General features: G+C 39.3%; 1 protein-coding gene across 1 annotated transcript in view; it reads left to right on the top strand.

Annotated features, from left to right (window-relative positions):
• The window catches only part of SMC6 (structural maintenance of chromosomes 6), a 68,515-nt gene extending 51,549 nt beyond the window's left edge, over positions 1-16,966 (top strand). Inside the window, exons 21-27 of the mRNA XM_040622903.1 lie at positions 404-541; positions 1,497-1,642; positions 5,952-6,077; positions 9,355-9,460; positions 12,124-12,276; positions 15,535-15,632; positions 16,458-16,966. Coding sequence (XP_040478837.1) covers positions 404-541; positions 1,497-1,642; positions 5,952-6,077; positions 9,355-9,460; positions 12,124-12,276; positions 15,535-15,632; positions 16,458-16,572 — 882 coding nt within the window. The 3' untranslated portion in view covers positions 16,573-16,966. The remainder of the gene's footprint in view (positions 1-403; positions 542-1,496; positions 1,643-5,951; positions 6,078-9,354; positions 9,461-12,123; positions 12,277-15,534; positions 15,633-16,457) is intronic.
• Positions 16,967-18,782: the final 1,816 nt, after the last annotated feature.

Here is an 18,782-nt window from a genome sequence, read left to right as displayed (position 1 = left end):
TGACTAAAGAAGTCAGTGGTAAATTTCTTTGCATCCTTTTCTCTTCCACGCTGACTCACCTCTTTAAAAAGCCAGATCACCTCTGGAAATATCCAGCACTTGCATTGTTGTAAGTCTTTTCAAGCTTAACACTTTGTGACTTTCCACAAAACTACCTTGTTCACAAAAGTAAAGTTGAAAGCACCATAATATATGGAGACTTCATGTTAGGATTTGAATATAAGGATGTGACTTCGTAATTTATGGAAACCCCCCACTTCCATTCATACACCTGGCTATGAGCTCTGACACTTGCCTCTAACACATAACCCTGTCCGATTTGTTGTCAGTTTTGTACCTATGCTGGTAATTTTTTTCTAAAAGAATATTTTCTTTAAAGATTATTTTGGCTTTCCTCAAACAGGATGAATTAAACCTTGCTGATTCTGAAGTGGATAACCAAAAACGAGGGAAGCGGCATTACGAGGAAAAACAGAAAGAACACTTGGATACTTTAAATAAAAAGAAACGAGAACTGGATATGAAAGAAAAAGAACTAGAGGTTATCCAGCATTTTTCTTTATGTTTTGTTTACCACCTTAGTCAGGGCTGTTGAAGTGTTTTCCTTAATGTCGCCTTTCCAAATACAGAGACGTAGTCTGAACATCCATTTTGTATAGAGTGACAGCTATTTCCGTGAACTGGTGAGAACGCTCACCATGGGGAAGGCTTTAGCTCAGACAGCAAGTCTAATCTCATGCCTCCGAGTGATTCAGAAAGTGACACTTGGTCTCACCTGCTTAGCTCCTTCAATGCCCAGTTGGCAAGTGGATAGCAGCTTTATGTCAGAAAAAGGCACCGGTTCCTCCGAGTAGCATGGGTGTAGACTGGGCTAGAATTCAGCTCCTGCTTACTACACACCCTTGTTTGCAGCTGTCAGCAGCAGCCCCGTTTTTAGACGAGACGTTGAAGGCAAACTTGGTCTAACTAGAAGAGATGGATTCCAGCTCTTCTTAGGAAAATGCTTTAAGCTCTGATCTCTTGTCTCACTTTTTATGTCTTATATGGAATGTTGTAATATAAAATAAGTACTATGTGTAAAGGTGCTTTGAGTTTTTAAATATTTTATAAATACAACAGTCTTTTTGTTTGTGTTTTCAGTACTATTTGGTGTTCAGAGCCCATCCTAAAACACGGAAAGCTGTCTGACCTCAGTTGTGAAAAGTGCCACACTTTCATAACTGCCACTTTAAATTTGTTTCACTAGGAAGATACGGAGATTTTACAGATTATTAAAGTTGTGCATAGTAATGCAATTTTCTCTCAAAGATTTATAAAGAGTCTAGACTCTCTTCTCAATATAAGGCTGAAAGAAATAAACTGATAGTAAAAGTAATTAAAATCTAAAATTCTGATCCTAAGCTCAGAATTTTACTTTGCGTTTGTGGGCCCAAGTAGTACAATGAATTACTATATCAAAGACAAGTTTTAAAGATATTAAACATCTATAACCTTAGGAGAAAATGTCACAAGCAAGACAAATCTGCCCAGAACGGATAGAAGTAAAAAAATCTGCATCAATTCTGGACAAAGAAATTAATAGATTAAGACAAAAGATACAAGCAGAACATGCTAGTCATGGAGATCGAGAGGAGATAATGAGGTAAGTGGTTGGTAGCTTTTCTACTTTATTATTCATATATATTATTAAGACATAAAAAATAAATGTTTATATATAAATCTTAAATTTGGTTTGAGTATTGCTTATAGTTATAAGTTATAACCAAGCTAGTTTTATAGTTATAAACCAAGCTAGTTTTTTATATGTGTGTTATTAATAATAAACTCATTGGGGCTCCTGGGTGGCCCAGTCAGTTAAATGTCCAACTTACGATTTCAGTTCAGGTCACGATCTCATGGATTATGGGATTGAGTCCCGTGCTCCGTGGGGAGTCTGCTTGGGATTCTCTCTCTTCCTCTCCCTCTTCCCCTCCCCCCACTCACACACTCACTCTCTCTCTCAAATAAATAAATCGTTAAGAAAAGTAATAAACTGGGGTGCCTGGGTGGCACAGCGGTTAAGCGTCTGCCTTCGGCTCAGGGCGTGAGCCCGGCGTTATGGGATCGAGCCCCACATCAGGCTCCTCCGCTATGAGCCTGCTTCTTCCTCTCCCACTCCCCCTGCTTGTGTTCCCTCTCTCACTGGCTGTCTCTATCTCTGTCGAATAAATAAAATCTTTAAAAAAAAAAAAGAAAAGAAAAGTAATAAACTAACATTTTTTCTTCTGAATCATAACAAAATTCATTATAGAGTGATATTATAACATAAATGCCATTTTATACCTATAAGATTCATACAGACAAAAATGTTCAGCTTCACAAGCAATTAAAAGAAATGCAGATCAGAACCATTAGAAACCATTTTCATGTACGTCAAGATGGAAAAAAAAAAGTCAGTCTCATGTCAGTGAGATTTCAGTGAAATGGATATTTTTAAGAAAGCAGTTTCTCAAGCAAGAGTACCTTGGTTTGAATTGCAGTTCTATTTCCAGTTATGGGACTTTTGCAAATTACCTAATCTCTCTGAACCTGTATTTTCTCACCTGTAAGTTAGGGATACCTATAGTTGTAGGGTGTTTATGAGGATTAAATGAGTTAGTCCATAAGAAACAATATGTAGGGTACATAAAATGTTAGATGTGATTATTATTAAAGTTTTTCTGAAAAGCATTAAGGCAGTTTATGTCAAACGCCTCCAAAAATTTCAATTTGGCCAAGTAATTTTGTTGTTATAATCCAAAATGAGAAAAGCAATTTGTGCCCAGGTATGTTTATTGTAGCATTATTTATAATGCTGGAAAATTAGAAATTGTGTACAACTGTAGGATGCTGGTTGAATTATAGTAGATTACATGTTACACTTTATGAAGGAGCTTTTCATCATAAAAAGTTCAGGAACAGGAATGATCTCAGTTCTGTTGTCAGAAACAGTGAAAAACAATGGGAAGAAACAAACACAGTAAGAGTAGTTTTTCTTTAAAATAGATTATACCTCACGTTTTGTTCTGTTTTTAAAGTATAATCTCCACAAACTGTAAGGGACTCCTAAGCATAGGGAACAAACTGAGGGTTGCAGGAGGGGAAGTGGGTGCGGGGATCGGGTAACTGCGTGATGGACATTCAGGATGTAATGAGCACTGGGGGTTATATAAGACTGATGAATCACTGACCTCTACCTCTGAAACTAATAACACACTCTATGTTCATTGAATTTAAATAAAAGAAAAAAAATTTTTTTAAAAGTAAACACACACACACAAATAAAGTATAATCTCCACTTTTTTTCCAGGGAACAGTTTTTCTTCAGTCCTTAGGGACTTGGCTCCTTCCACCAGCCTTACTGGAGGTCGAGGGGCAGCACCCACGGGCCCACAGCGGGGTGGGGGTGTTGGGTCCTGTGGTGCCTCCCAAGAGCGGAGCCTGGCTGCCCTGCTGTGACTGGCTGGCTCGCACGCGGCTCAGGCAGCACACACCTGTTGAAGACACTCACTCTGGCAGTGTCCCTGACACGGCGGCCTCTACCCTGTCCCGAATGAATAGCCGCCTTCCTAATGGCCTTGTCCCGGTCTGCACGACGGGCGCAGCTGGTGCAGCGGAGGGGCCCTTGGTGGCACGCCCAGTATTATTCCTTCTTTTCTCGGTCATCTTGGAAGTGAGGACCTGAGAGGGCCTTCCCACTCATGTTTTAAATTCAGTGTAAAGGAGCACAACGCGAAAAGTGTCTGCTTCCTCTCCAGTCTCCTCTCTACCACTTTTCTCTCTTTTTATCTAATTAAATTTATTAACTATGCTTTCATTGTTTATGTGAATGCAAGATAATGGGACCATATGTTATTCTTCATTCTTGCCAGATACAAGAGGTAGCACAGTAAAAAAACGGTTGTACAGATGCTTTCTTTGATTTAGTGATACATTGTAGAGACTTTTTATGTCAGTGCGCGGGCATTTTCTCATTGCTTTTTATAATTACATGGTATTGAATCATCTCCTACTGATGGGTAGTCGAATTGTAATCTAATCCCTTGCTGTTATAAATGGTGATCACAGTAAATAATTTTGTACATGTGTCTTATTGTACAGTCGGGTGTTTTAAAAGCACCGACTCCATTTTGGAAGACTCCCTTCTAGGGACTGTGCTTGTCTGTGCTCCCAAGGGCAATGTGCCTGAGAGCCTGTTTCCCCGCATCCTAAACAACGTGTGATAACCTTAGATTCTTTTTTGGCAATGGGTAGATTGCCTTTAAAAAAAAGAAAAAATATAGCTCAATGTAATTTTAGTTTCCATTTCACTTATACTGACTCTGGACATCTTTTTATGCCTTAAGGACCATTTATTTATATCTTTTTCTGTGAACTTTCTATGTACTTCTTCACTTTTCTGTATTTTTGGTGTGAAGCGTGTAGTTTATCTTTTTCCAAAGGGCTCCGTAGCTATTTGAAATTTTGTTTGTCTTATAATTAATTGCATCCTTAAGAATGGCCATGTGAAGTAATGGGCTTTGTTTTTGCATGTTCAAAACTGTTTTCTGTAGCTTTTGAATTTGAAGGGATAGTTCAACCTGATAGAACATTCTTTTTCTCCTATCTGTTTATGATGAGTGATGTAACTTGTCCAGAATGTCAGATTCTGGGATCCTTTCCTTGGTGTACACTGTTTTTTTTTTTTATCTGTAGATTTATCTTATCTCTTAAAATTTCTCGTTTGTATTTTACTTTTACATACTTTCTGTGCTGTTGTTTTCGTTGGTTTTGTGTAGGCCTTTGTTGCACACATGGATGTCCTTTGTCTTCTCTAGTTATTTTGTCTAACCATGGTACCTTTTCCCCCATGGTTTTGCTTTTCTCGTTTCTGATCTCTGTGTCTGTCAGTGTTTTCTGCATGATCTCTTTTCCCCTGTCCATCATCTCCTCACTTCACCTTCATATCTTTGTTCTTTTTTGTCCAACCCCCTCTCTCCCCCAGCTTGGGTTCTTCAGGTTCCGACTCGCTGCTGCTTCTTTCCTGGTTATCACCTTCTGTTCTCTGAGTACTTTGATTCATCTATTCTTTCAGTTCTTTTCTTTCTGTTTTGAGGTGTCTCTTCTTGGTAGCACTTATGTCATGTTCTGTTCTGTTTTAATTCGTGGTTTTCAATTACAGTTTTCATCAGCTTTGTAACCATATTGTTCTGATGAGTTTTCTTTGTCTGTAGGGGGCGTCGTGCTGCTCTCTCCCAAGCCTCTTTCATTAACATCTGTGTGTGGAGACTGTACTTGCACCTTTTGTGTTATTCATTTTTTACGTGGATTTTCCTGGACTGGGCATTTGAATGAGCTTGGGTTGGGGAGCTTTGGAGCCTTGGCCAAGGATGCCTTTCAGACTCGGTCAAGAACCTTCTCTCCTCTGCTCCACCAGTGAGCTGTTGCCCTTTGTAATAGCACTTCTGAGGGACCCTGGGTTCTCTGCCTCCTTGACCTTGTCTTGTTCAGGCTGGGGTTGGCAGATCCTGATGCTCACCCTGTGTTCCTCTGTTCTTGCACTGGCGTCTGTCACTAAGGGAAACACTTCTTGCCTTCTGGTGTGATCCCTTCACTTTTAGAAGGTGTATATTTGCTGGCATTTTCCAAGATCTGCCACTCTGCCACCACCACCACCCCCTCCCCCCAGGAACTTTCCTCACGTATACTTTCTCTGCCTTCTCCAGGGCCTGGACTTGTCTCCTGCCCAGCTCTGCATGCAGCGCTTTCCCTTCGGGGCAGTATGTGCTTATTCTGGGAGTATAATTTGCCTGGAGACAGGACACCTGCTATTGCTGGGCCCCTTGGCACTCCCTGCACTCTCCCTTCTTCCCCATTAAAAATATTTGAGATTTTACTTTTCTTTATGTTTCTTCGACTGACACTTACTGAATTAATATTTTTTCATAAAACAGGCAGTATCAAGAAGCAAGAGAAACCTATCTTGATCTGGATAATAAAGTAAGGACTTTAAAAAGGTTTATTAAATTGCTGGAAGAAATAATGACTCATAGATACAAAACATATCAACAATTTAGAAGGTAAGTGCATTTAAAAATATTACCACATATTTTACATTTTCATATTTTTTTGTTTTCATATTATCCCTTGTAAATAGTAAAATTAAATTCAAAGAACTTTACACAATTCAGTTAAAGAAGAAACCACCAGGGGCGCCTGGGTGGCTCAGTTGGTTAAGCGTCTGCCTTTGGCTCAGGTCATGATTCCAGGGTCCTGGGACAGAGCCCCGCATCAGGCTCCCTGCTCAGCGGGAAGCTGGCTTTTCCCTCTACCCCTGCTTCTGTTCCCTCTCTTGCTGTCTCTCTCTCTCTCTGTCAAATAAAATCTTAAAAAAAAAAAAAAAAAAAAGTAGAAGAAACTGCCAGTTCTTCCTTTATTGGCCGTTACTTAGGGTCGTGTGATTTAATCAGCAAATTCTGGATTGGAAGAGACTTTTAAAAAGCGAGCTTATCCAGTTTTTCTACTCCATTAGATACCCTTTACTAGGTAACTCAGAGATGGCTGTTCAGTCTCGGCTCACATAGGTCCTTTGAATGGGAGCTCCCTGGCTTTGAAACAGCCTGTGGCACTCTTGGACACTGCGTGTTGTTAAGGGATACAAGTTTTTGATGGGACCTGTTGAGATAGTATCTCAGTTTATGATCATGGATGTAGACTCTGATTTGTTTGCTGCTGTGTCTCCGGTACCTACTACTGTACCTGAAATATAGTAGAAAGTTGATATATATTGGTGCAAAGAATGAACACAAGATCAGAGGAACTGGATATTATATGTACCTGGAAATACTCTCAGGGATAGATTGACGCCAGTGAAAATCACAAACAACAGAAATAAACCAGAGGTCAGTTTATAGGTAGGGATGGCCCTTGACCTACTTGGAGTCAAGACAGGCCTAGTCTTTGCACTTAACCTCTATTTTTCCCAGTGTCATTCCCTCAATGACCTGCTTTTTACCTGTCTTTATACCCAAAACTCTATAATCCTGAGACTATAGAATTAAAAATATATATATATAGAGAGAGAGAGAGAGAGAGAAGAGAAGTAGGCTTTGCATGTTTGGTCATATTCTTTAACTAAACTGTAGGTTAGTTTTTGAAATGTGTCCTTCAGTTTTGTAAGCATGTTATTAGGACTTCACATGTATAGGATTTATTTTTATCCTTTTGAGGTTGCTTGTAAGTTTCATTAAATGGGACCTGAGCGGCTGGTCCAGGACCAGCTCTTTCCTGCCTGTGAAGCAATGCCCTTCGGGGTACTCCATTGATACCTTGTGAGTTAGAAGGCTTCTGCCTGTGGGAACTGGGACTGTTCCCAGCTCCAGGTGACCTGTGGGGATTGCTTCTGCTGCTTTGGGATGTTTGTTGCCTCACCCTCACACATGCGGAGAGAGTTCTCAGCTTGAGACTCGTGGCGCCCTCTGTCTGTCCTCTGGAGTTCTCTCTGTGCTGTGCTCCCAGGCTTTGAGACTTGGAGCAGCTTGGCCTCCCCAGACTCCCAGCTCTGTCTTCTCTAACAGGGAGACATCCAGGCTCCGCCTGGGTTTTCGCTTCCCTTCACTCTTTCTGTAAGTAGTGATGTGGGACATCTGTAAGGCTCGATTCATTCGTTTCCCCTATTTTAGAGATCATTTTGACTGGAATTGCCTGTACTGTCTGATATCCAGTCTGAAAACTTGTTTATTCTGTCTAGTGTTTTGTATGTGTCAGGCTAAGACTAGAGCCAATGCCTATTTCTATATCTTTTTCAGAAGCAGTGGGGATTGTTTTTATAGTTATCCAGAAAATTTATATTCAAAATATTGTATGTAAAGGTACTCATCTTATAGTTTATTACCTTAATATGTTTCTTCACCACTGACATGTTTTATCTTCATTATCCAGTCTTAGGAGTAGAATAAGAATGATCAAATCTTTAAAATTGTTTATCTCTTTACACTGGAGAACCTTGCCATTTTATGAGGACAGTCTCTCTTAGACATCCCATGTATGGAAGCAGTTGAAGAATACTTATCAGTAGTGGAAGAAAGAAAAGTTAAGAGAAAGTTCTGAAAACCAATTAGCTGTGGTTGCTGTGTCACGAAAGAAAACTCAAGCTATCAATATTTTCTGGGGTGAAGATTAAATGTAGTTACTCTGAAGAAATACCTTAGTGTCATTAAGGAGCAAAGATGTTAAGAAAAATAGGAAGTCTCCTCCCATCTAGATCTTATTTTGTAAATGTCGTTCCCCCCCCTTGGAGAAATGGCTGATTCCAGAGCTGGGCAGAGAAGGTACAGATGAGCCTCTTGCTCTGCCAGAAAGTAAGGAAGTGCTCGGAAGACACGGGGATTCATGATAAAGGGACATAAGAGGCAGCCTGGAGAGGCTCCCACTGGCCAAACCTGGGCCCATGTGAGGGCAGGAATGGATGGTAACCCCATGAATAAAATAAGAATCTGTGACTCCATCCTGATAAATAGAAAAGGGAATACATACATACATACATACATACATAAGGGAGGGAGGGGAGGAAGGAGGGAAGGAGGAAGGAGGGAAGGGAGGGAGGAAGGAAGGAGGGAAGGGAGGGAGGAAGGAAGGAAGGAAGGAAGGAAGGAAAGAGGGAAGGGAGGGAGGAAGGAAGGAAGGAAGGAAGGAAGGAAGGAAGGAAGGAAGGAGGGAAGGGAGGGAGGGAGGAAGGGAGGGAGGAAGGGAGGGAGGAAGGAAGGAAGGAAGGAAGGAAGGAAGGAAGGAAGGAAGGAAGGAAAGGTCCTCCTTAAGGTGGAATGCCATGTGATAAATGGAGTTTGCATTGTGCCAGGCTGTGGGTAAGGTATTATAGGTACAGAACAATTAAGAGATTGTCCTCACCCTTAATGTCTCCATAAATTGAGAGGAGATATGCAAATGAATAGGTCATTTATTTATTATCTTAACACTTCTAGAGTTTAATGTCTCAAGAACAAGATTTATGTCTTCTGTATTAGGGTGATTCCTCATATAAATTGCTTGAATTGATTGATATAGTCATATGGACTGGCTGTAATGTAATCGAATATATTAAATATGGGATAGCATCTTTGTTCATTCTGTGATGTTTGTTTATTATAAAAAGAAATGAAGTGGTAAAAATGTGGGGACACAAATCAAATATAAAGACAAGGGGAAAAAATCTTAAAATCCTACCTATTAAATGGGCAACCAGTGTTAACATCTTGGCATATTTCTCTCTGGTCTTACATGCTGGTGTAAAGATCATGCTGAATATACGGTTTTTTATCTTTATATTCTTTTTAATGTGCCCCATTTCTTTATTCCAAGGTGTTTGACTTTACGATGCAAATTGTACTTTGACAACCTACTGTCTCAGCGGGCTTATTGTGGAAAGATGAATTTTGACCACAAGAACGAAACTCTGAGCATATCGGTAAGTGTCTTAACTCTTTGTATGCTGCTTATTTGGAGAATTAGCTGCTGCATTTCTTTTGATAATATATTGATAAGCTTTAATCTATTGTCTTTGGAAAACAAAGAACTCACTTTTAAGTTAAGGCTAGTGTTTGCCAGAGTATTGAAAATTAAATTGATCTCACTGGCTAACGCTGCCATTGTACACCGTCCCTCCCCCCCCAGACAGCCACCAAGAAGATAGCTGGGAATTTTATTTTCAGTGATAAATGTTTACCCTCTTTCCACTCCACAGGTTTCTTTTTAGAATTCATATAGCATTTTAAATTATGTGAGTTACTGTAGACTTAGAAAGTCCATAGACTCTGGATTAGAAAGGATTTCTCAGAAGAATGTTCTATCCCTTGTAATTGTCTTTGTACTTATTTCTGAAGGTGTCTGTAGATCCAGCCTCTTTTGGAAAAACAAAGCCACCATATTCAACTTTGCAGAGTCTGTGTTTGTGGATTCTGTCATGGTTGTATGCGTTGAAAGAGGGAGTATGAGAGAGAGCATTAAAAATTATGTATTCAGGTGGTCAAGAGCAACCACCCGCTCTAAATAATTGGGGCAAAATTTTTAAGTAATTGCTTACTGCTCTTAGTTGCCATAAATTTTATACGTCATTTTAATACTTAGAATAAATGATAATTTATAATACATACACACAAGACTCATCTAAATTTTTAAAAAATAATAATTAAAGAATGACAGTGCATTTAAAAATGGTCAGAACACTTAAAGAAGAACTTCATAAAGTATCCAAGTGGTGAATAAGTACCTGAAAAAGTGCTTCGTATCATTATTCATCAGAAAAATATGAATTTGGGGCGCCTGGGTGGCTCAGTCAGTTAAGCGTCTGACTCTTGATTTCGGCTCAGTCATGATCTCAGGGTTGTGAGATCGAGCCCCACGTCAAGCTCCATGCTCTGCGTGGAGTCTGCTTAGAATTCTTTCTCTCCCTTCCCCACAGCGTCTCCCCTCTCTCCCTCTCTAAAAAAAGAAAGAAGGAAAAAAGAAAAATATGAACTTACACCATAATAAATGACTATAATACTTCTCCCAGTGTGACCAAAACAGCAACACCGATAACATCTCGTGTTGGTGAGGGTGTGGACTTGGAACTCTCATACCTTGCCAGCAGGCGTATAATTTGATAGAACTAATTTGGAAACCTGTCTGGCAGTGTTTATGAAAGTAATTCCACTCTTCAGAACTCTTCAAAAACCGATAAAAAATCACCTGATTAAATGGTGGTGATTGAAGTCAGAATAGTTGTTACGTTTTGGGTTTTATAGTGACTGGGAGAGAACACAGGGTATCTGCTGAGATGCTAGGAATGTTCTGTGTCTTGATCTGAGTAATTAACCAAGTAATTGAGCTGAAAACTTAAGCTTTATCTTCCTTACTGTATATGAATTATACTCTAATAAAAATGAAAAAAAGAAGAAACTCTTAGGAGTGTTTGGATAATTTATCCCCGGAACTAACCGTACAGGACAACCGAAGCTAGCCCTTCTGACATTATCACCCCTGTTATTCGAAAAGAATATTACCGTTTTAAGAATCCTTTAGTTCTAGAGTCTTCGTTTTACAAATAAGGAAACTGAGACCAAAGTCCCATGATAAGTTAATAATAGATCAGGGGTAAAATTTAGATCTCCACAATTAACCTAGGGCTTCATTTATTAGAAGTGATACAAAATACAATTTTGGAGCAAAGGACCACATCCTGTTACTTAGTTAGTTCTTGGTTTTATGTGGAGTAGTTTGGTTGGTTGGTTGGTTTGGTTTGGCTTTTTACTACTTAGTTGCTTTTTTGTTCAGATTCTCATAGATGCAGACTTATGGATGATAAAAATTTCAGTGTATGTTTAAATTCAGAATTTTTTATAACCCTTTTGTAAATGAATGCTACTTGAGAGACACATACTTTTCAAATAGTGGATGTGAAAAATATGTGTGTCGGCTAAAACACATATGGTAAAACTTTATGATAGACAAGCTGATGGTGCCCCGTTTTTCCACCTTATGGGTATGCATGTATGTCTGGAATTCTGTCCAAATGAAATAGAATTCCTTCTAATGTTGTTTTATACTGTCTCCCCGAGGATATTGTGTAAAAGAGTTTGTTATTAATTTTATTAATTGCTTTTTATTGTCCCTCTGAGCCCTTACTAAGAGGAACTTTTAAAAAAGATTTTACCCATTTCGGTTCGTTGCTGCTGTTATCCCTTGGCCAGTGTGAGCTGCTTTAAGTTTGGTTCTGTCGTCTTTTTGACATTCAGTAATTACTTAAAGCAGCTTAACCACTAGATGTCACTGTAATCCAAGTAACGAAAGATTATTTTAGCACTTAGCAATGTTTGAAAAAAGAAATAAAACAATTTCATTCACAGTAGCATTGGAAATAATAAAATACTTAGGAATAAATTTAACCAAAGCGGGTTAAGAAGACAAAAATCCCACATTTATGGATCAGAATTAATATTGTTAAGTAGATGTCATTTCCATATCACTAAATGATTTTATTTATTTATTTATTTATTTTTACTGTAAACCCATTCTTTTCTAATGCTAGCCACCTTTTTGTAAAGAATTTAGTCTGATTTTTGCTCCACTTTGTTTTTTAACTCATTTAAGGTTCAGCCTGGAGAGGGAAACAAAGCTGCTTTCAACGACATGAGAGCCTTATCCGGAGGAGAACGTTCTTTTTCCACAGTTTGCTTCATTCTTTCTCTGTGGTCCATTGCTGAGTCTCCTTTCAGATGCCTGGATGAGTTTGATGTCTACATGGTAGTGTTAAGTTTTGAATTCTCAAATTGTTATTGTTGGAAATGTGTATTTTGAAAAGAAGCAATTCTTTCTTTAGTTTTGCCCATAAGAGAAGGGATCCTGCCATGACATTTTAGTCTGTGAGAGGTGGTAGGGAAGAGCTAAGAATTCTGGTGCTTTCCCTGCTACCCTAGAGACCCTGTCCTGGGCTTCTGCCTCTTCCCTAGCCTGTTCTACCTTCCATTCTCACAGTGGTAAGCATTCCCTTACCCTTGCTTGGACCAGAAGAGCAGCAGATACCACACAAGGGGCAGGAACATTTGACTTGGAAATTATAAACCAAGGATTAACCTCTGCCACTGCTTCCCCGGAGCAGTGGCAGAGGTTTGGACCTCGGTTTCTTCATGCATAAAATAGCATCATTAATCTTTCCTACCTCACAGGGTTACGGTGAGACGCTCCAGTGAGGTCTTACGTGTAAATGCACTTACGATGGCGGAGGCAGTGTGAGCCCTCACCAACCAGCCGTTAACCAGGCTGTGTAACTTCTTCATGCCTTTTTCTTTCCTAAGCCCACTGTAATCTGGGTTTAGACTACAATACTCCAGCAAACCTTGTGTAGCAAAGATCATCAATGAACTTTTAGTATTACTTTAATTCTTTCAAGTATTTGGCACCAGAGACCTCTCTTCTGTCTCCTATGTGTGTCTTCTTGCCAGTTTCCGCTCTCCTCTTTTCTGTTTCTAGTGTGTTCCAAGTTGCCTCCTCTAATGCCATTCCCCTTAAATGTGTGAGATCCTCTTTGTTTTTTATACTGTTGTTGATTTTCCTGGGTGCCATACCCTACCTACACCTACACACTAACACACACACACACAGTCCCCGGCACTACCACCTACATCCGGGTACTAGCAGATCTGAGTCCTGACACCTCTCTTGCGCTCCAGATCCAGATGTCCAGCCATGGTTAGACGTCATCAGGCACAGCCGTGCCTCAAGCTCAGCAAGTCTTCCGCTCGGAGCCTCTTCCTTTTCCTGAATCCCCTACTTTGATTGGTGGCAAATTGCTGTTACCTACCCGGTTACCTCTCACTGCCAGACCTTTGATGTATCTGTGATCCTTCCTAACTTTTTACTTGCCCATCACGCCTGACCTTCCGAGTCTCTGCTCCTTCCTGTTAGTTTGTCCCTGTCTCCTCACCCCCTACCTGTCGTAACTGCCTCCTGCCCAGACTCCCAGACTTTAATCTTGCTTCTTCCTTGGTCCCTCCCTCACTGGGTGGCCAGGTGTATATTTCTAAAATGAATCTGCTCATGGTCACTTACTTGTTTAGGACTCTGTGGCAGTGAATTATCTTATCCGGGACGAATGTTTAATTCTTTGGGTAACCGTGAGATCCTGCGGGAGCTAGTGTCTCTGCACGTCTGTGGCTGTCCTGAGCTGCTTGTGACTTTCCAAACACTGTGCCTCTGCCCGTTGTGTCTCCTTTGTGTACGTCATAGCCCTACTCACCTTCCCAGACTCGGTTCAGATGCGACCTTTATATAGCCTTTGTGACCACCAGGCAGGGTTTAGGAACCTCTCAGGGCTCCCTCGGCACCAGCCTACACCAACTCATACTATTATTTTTATATTTTATAATATAAAACATATTATTATGTAATTTTATATTATATACGTTTTACTATTACATATTTTATACATTTGCACTCTGAAGTTACCAACTATGTGATGATATTTCTACCTACCTGATGCCTAGCCCATAGTAAGTACTTACAAAGTGCTCATTCGTGGAATTTATACCTGAGTCCTATATAACCAAATCCTTCAGTCTCATTTCTCCCCTAGGATACCATTGCTGCAATTGGTTAGAAATTCCTCTGAGAATTGGCTTCAGAGCTAATTCAGAAATCACAGAAGAGAATTGTTCTTACCAGGCATTCAATTTTGTTTGAAATGCCATTTTGCAGTCTTATCACCCATCTTATTTGTCAGGTTTAATTCTGAAAAACTTCTTTCTCATTCAGAAACTTAGAGGTTCTTAATCAGAGTGGCCTTTTGCCCCATTGGAATTATTCAGAAAAATGTACCCAAGTTCTGAAAATCAATCAGAAGCAAATACATATATTTTGGTGGTTTGGCAGCTTTGTTATTAAATGATAGGCCTTCAGGGCAATGTTTTGAAAGGACAACATTCTGCTTGTGCAAGCTCTCGTTATTTTTGTTAACTTTAAGTTAGACTGCTTTACAGATACGCCAGAGGAAAGAATTTCTATAATACAAGCCATTGAGCAATATAATCAGGACGTTGGTCCTGCCTCCAAAACAGTGTGTTCTTAACCACCAGGCTGTCCTGCCATGGAAGGTTCAGATAGACATTAAAGATACATGCCTATAAACACATTTGGTTATGTTTTCAACTTCTCAGGAGTTTTCGAGGTGCTTTGATTTTTTTTCTCATTGTTATTTGAACTCAGAAAACGTAAGCCCACAGTTTTAATTTAGTTTCAAAACTTGTTATAATGAAGCATTATTTTTATATACACTGATATGCCATTTAACTTATTTTAAAGTTTGAATCGAGGAACTGGTTTATAAATTTAAATTGGTTCAGGGAGCCTGGGCAGCTCAGTTGGTTAAGCATCTGCCTTCGGCCTGGGTCATGATGCCAAGGTTCTGGGATCGAGCCCTGAGTCGGGCTCCCTGCTCAGTGGGGAGTCTGCTTCTCCCTCTGCCCGATGCTCCCCCCACTTGCACGCTCTCTCTCTCTCTGTCAAATAGATAAATGAAATCTTAAATAAATGAGTAAATGGGTTCACATTGTACGCATTGTAGAAAGTGATGGGGTAGGGGCAGAAGTTTTAAAACACCTTAATCATTGAGGGAAATTTTGAGAGAATTAGTAACTTTATAGCTGTCACTTTTGATATTGTTCTCCTGAGGGATTAATTATTATTACTGTACAAATTAGATTCATTCTCTAACATTTAGTTGTATCTTTGGAATATTCACTGATTATTTTAATTGGTAAGTACATTTGAGGGAGAGAGCTGTACTTACAAATAATCTGACTGTAGAAATTACCTGGAAGATAGATATATTCAGTTATTTTCCCTTAATAGTTTTGGATATTCTCTTTCCCTGTATGAATAGTTTGGCATCACGGATAAGGTAATAGGTGATCCCTGGATAAAAATGCGGCGGTTTGTAACAGCCGGCAGAATGCTGCTTTTGCAGGAACATGACTGGTGCAACAGCGATTCTAACTTTTTCTTCAGGACATGGTTAACCGGAGGATTGCAATGGACATGATACTCAAGATGGCAGATTCCCAGCGTTTCAGACAGTTTATCTTGCTTACCCCTCAAAGCATGAGGTAACTTTAAAAAATTCTTCTGTGAATATATACATCGAGTATATAAAAAGGGGAAATAAATGTCTTATTATCTTAATTTTTTAAATGCAAATACATTAATCACCAAGAAAAAGAAAAATCAGTTCCTGTGTCAGGAGATTTTAGAAAATTTTTCCTTTTCAGATATTTAAAATTTTGTTTGTGTTTTCTCCCTTCCATAACAGAAGCAAGTTGGTTGGAATATGATTATTGACTTGTTACTATTTCTCTTTTGACTCTGTTCCTTTGTGGTTATCATGACCCATTAAGAAAGTAATTCTGGAAATTCTGTTTAGACTAAAGACACAGTTCGTGATTTCCCTAGTCTTGGCTCTTTTCCTGGTGACTTAATGCTACCAGTCTTTCTAACCAAAGAGCTCTGTTCTGCAGTCAGTCAGCAGGTATCGAGCACTTACAAGGTGTCGGGCGTTGTGTCACTTAGTGTTCATAGTCTGCCTCTCAAGTGGTCACTTGATCTTATGGGGATGGCAGTTTGTGATTGGGAATATTCAGGTAACCGCTTCCTGGATAGATAAGAACAAGAGTTAGAAATAGTTGGTATATAAATCTCCTCATTTTCTTTTTCTTCTGAACTAAAAGCCCACAGCATTTAGCGGGAAGTTAATTTTTAAAAATGAAAACAAATTATTTATTTATTGCCAATTATATTTCTCCTAGAACTCCGGATAGTCAGCATGTCCCACATGAGCAGATACAGTAGATTGGTGTTTTCATGAGGGGGTATTAGCATTTTTTTTTAATGTGAAAAAATTTTCCTAGTAATCTGAGTAATTTTGCTTCCTCTAGTTCACTTCCATCAAGTAAACTGATTAGAATCCTTCGAATGTCTGACCCTGAAAGAGGACAGACTACACTGCCTTTCCGGCCTGTGGGTCAAGAAGAAGAAGACGACCGAAGTTGACCTGTAACTTCCTGTGCCCTGTGCCGTGTCCTCACGTTGCAGGATTTGTAAAGGGAAACAGATTAGGATTATTTGATGAAATAAAATGAAACTGAAGATAATCTAAAATAAAAGAAACTCCTTTATATATCTGGCCCCAGTAAAATATGTAAATAAGTCTAGAAAGCCTACTACAACCAGCAATTTCAAATTACTGTTTTTTTACTTTGAAGAAATTAATTTCATAGTATTGGTTTTAAATCTTCTTTTAAGTTTGTTTTTTTTTAACCATCTACTTTTATAGATTGTTTTTCAGAAGTAAAATTTTGTACATATGTACATGTACATACCTGTTTAGTTTGGGTTCATTTCTATGGTATTTTGTAAGAATTAAAATAAAAGTTTGAGCACCTGATTATATTTAGTTTTGTTTTCCAGGATATCACATTCTTACTGCAGGGTTGGGGTGCACAGGCGGTCTGTGGGCAGGGACCAGGTTACAGTGGATTTATTGTCTGGTTTCCTTATTAATTATGAGGCACCTGCACGGGACTGTACAACATTACTCAGAATTCCTGCACAGGTCATTTTGTATCATTAGAGATACAATTATTGATTTGGGCTGTACTTTTAATTATCCTATTTCATTCAGATTTAGGATGCTCGCTGTACAGCACTTTGAAGGAGCACCAAAGCACCACCAGCTCTGTCTGACCCAGTGCCTTTCTCGGTCCTTTAACTGTCGTCCACCCAACTAAGCGTCTAACCCGTGTCACACGGGATTGTGACACAGCACCACAGCCTCACCCGCGGGCGGCGTGCTTGCCTGGTTTCAAACCCCTCTCTGTTCATGGGCCAGGGCCCTTGGCTCAGCTCCGGCTCAGCTCCGGCTCAGCTGCGAGGACCCAGGCTGGGGAGAAGGGCTGGGAAAACCGGAGCTCCTTCTGGAGCAGGAAAGCAGCGCAGAGCCAGAGGCCAGCCTGTTGATGATGAGCTGACATCTGTGACATTAAAGACATGTCCCGATTTTGGAGCTGTTTAAGAATGTGCTTCTTAGAATGATGAAATACAGCATATTGTAGGAAATGGTATTTTTTGACCTTTTTATTTTTTTTTAAAGAAGGCATGAATAGGACTCCTGCCTATATTCTCTTTGATACCAGGGTAAGTGCTGAATTTTTAAGATAGACGTGGACATCCAAGAAGCATTCCCTGTATTGCTAGCAATAAATATTTATGTAATTGAAAAGGACGTATTTTAAGAAAAACAATATTTTAAAAGCAGCAGCACTTCTATTGTTACTGAGAAAAGCTGGATTTTATTTTTTATTTTAGTAGAGGGGGAGGGTGTCTAATTAACCTCAAAGGAGTGGCAAATGAGAAGTCCAAAAATCTGTGCTTTTCTAATCTAAGATTTTACAGAAAGAGGAAATGTATGCTGAAAGTTAATAAACATCCCCCCATACCCATGCAAAGTCTGACCTTTTAAAGGTACGTTTATAACTAGTTTGTATCAAAACTATTTTTTAACATACATGTGCTTTTTCAAATAAAAAATGAAGCAGAATATACAGAATGCATAAACTTATGTTAGCTAAATAAGCTTAGTGTCTGAATCTTTGTGATGGTTTTGAATGTTACAGGTCTCAATACAGATTGGGAAATAGAATCCTCAGGTATCTGAACATCTTTTGTTAAGAGTCGAAGATGATTCATCGCTTTAGCCTCACAAAGTTTTGGTTTCAACTATCATAAGTGAAAATATCTTCAATTAATGTTCTAATTAATAGTAATATTAGTTAGAATAAAAGAAGAAGTTTTTTTAAAAAAATACGTGTAACTTCTAAAAATAAAACTTCAAATGTGTGTGTATTGAGTGAATTCACTACATCATACATAAGGTTCCCGGGAAACAAGGGGCGTGTGCTCCCTTGGACTCTTCAGGGTCCTACCTTCTCAGATCCATGGGGTGGACATGATTAAGATCATTCTCAAAATAACAAATGTGATGAGTTGTAGTAAACCAAGATATAAATAATAGAGTTACTTAGGCCAATAATCAACACAAGATTCAGGCACTGCCTTCTTTTTTCTTAAGTATTTTCACTTCTCCATCCCATCCTCTAGTGTTGCTTTGGTTTTTTCCCCCCCTCACCTTCACGTGTCTTCAAGATGTCTGGAAACCAAAAGGCTTCAATTCTGAGTTAGTAACCATTGTCTGGGACTCGAGC

The sequence above is a fragment of the Ursus maritimus genome, unplaced genomic scaffold, assembly GCF_017311325.1.
Source record: "Ursus maritimus isolate PB19 unplaced genomic scaffold, ASM1731132v1 scaffold_6, whole genome shotgun sequence".
NCBI classification, from domain to species: Eukaryota; Metazoa; Chordata; class Mammalia; order Carnivora; family Ursidae; genus Ursus; species Ursus maritimus.
Note: the sequence above shows the minus strand (reverse complement) of the source record. Positions and strands in the feature narration are given on the sequence as shown.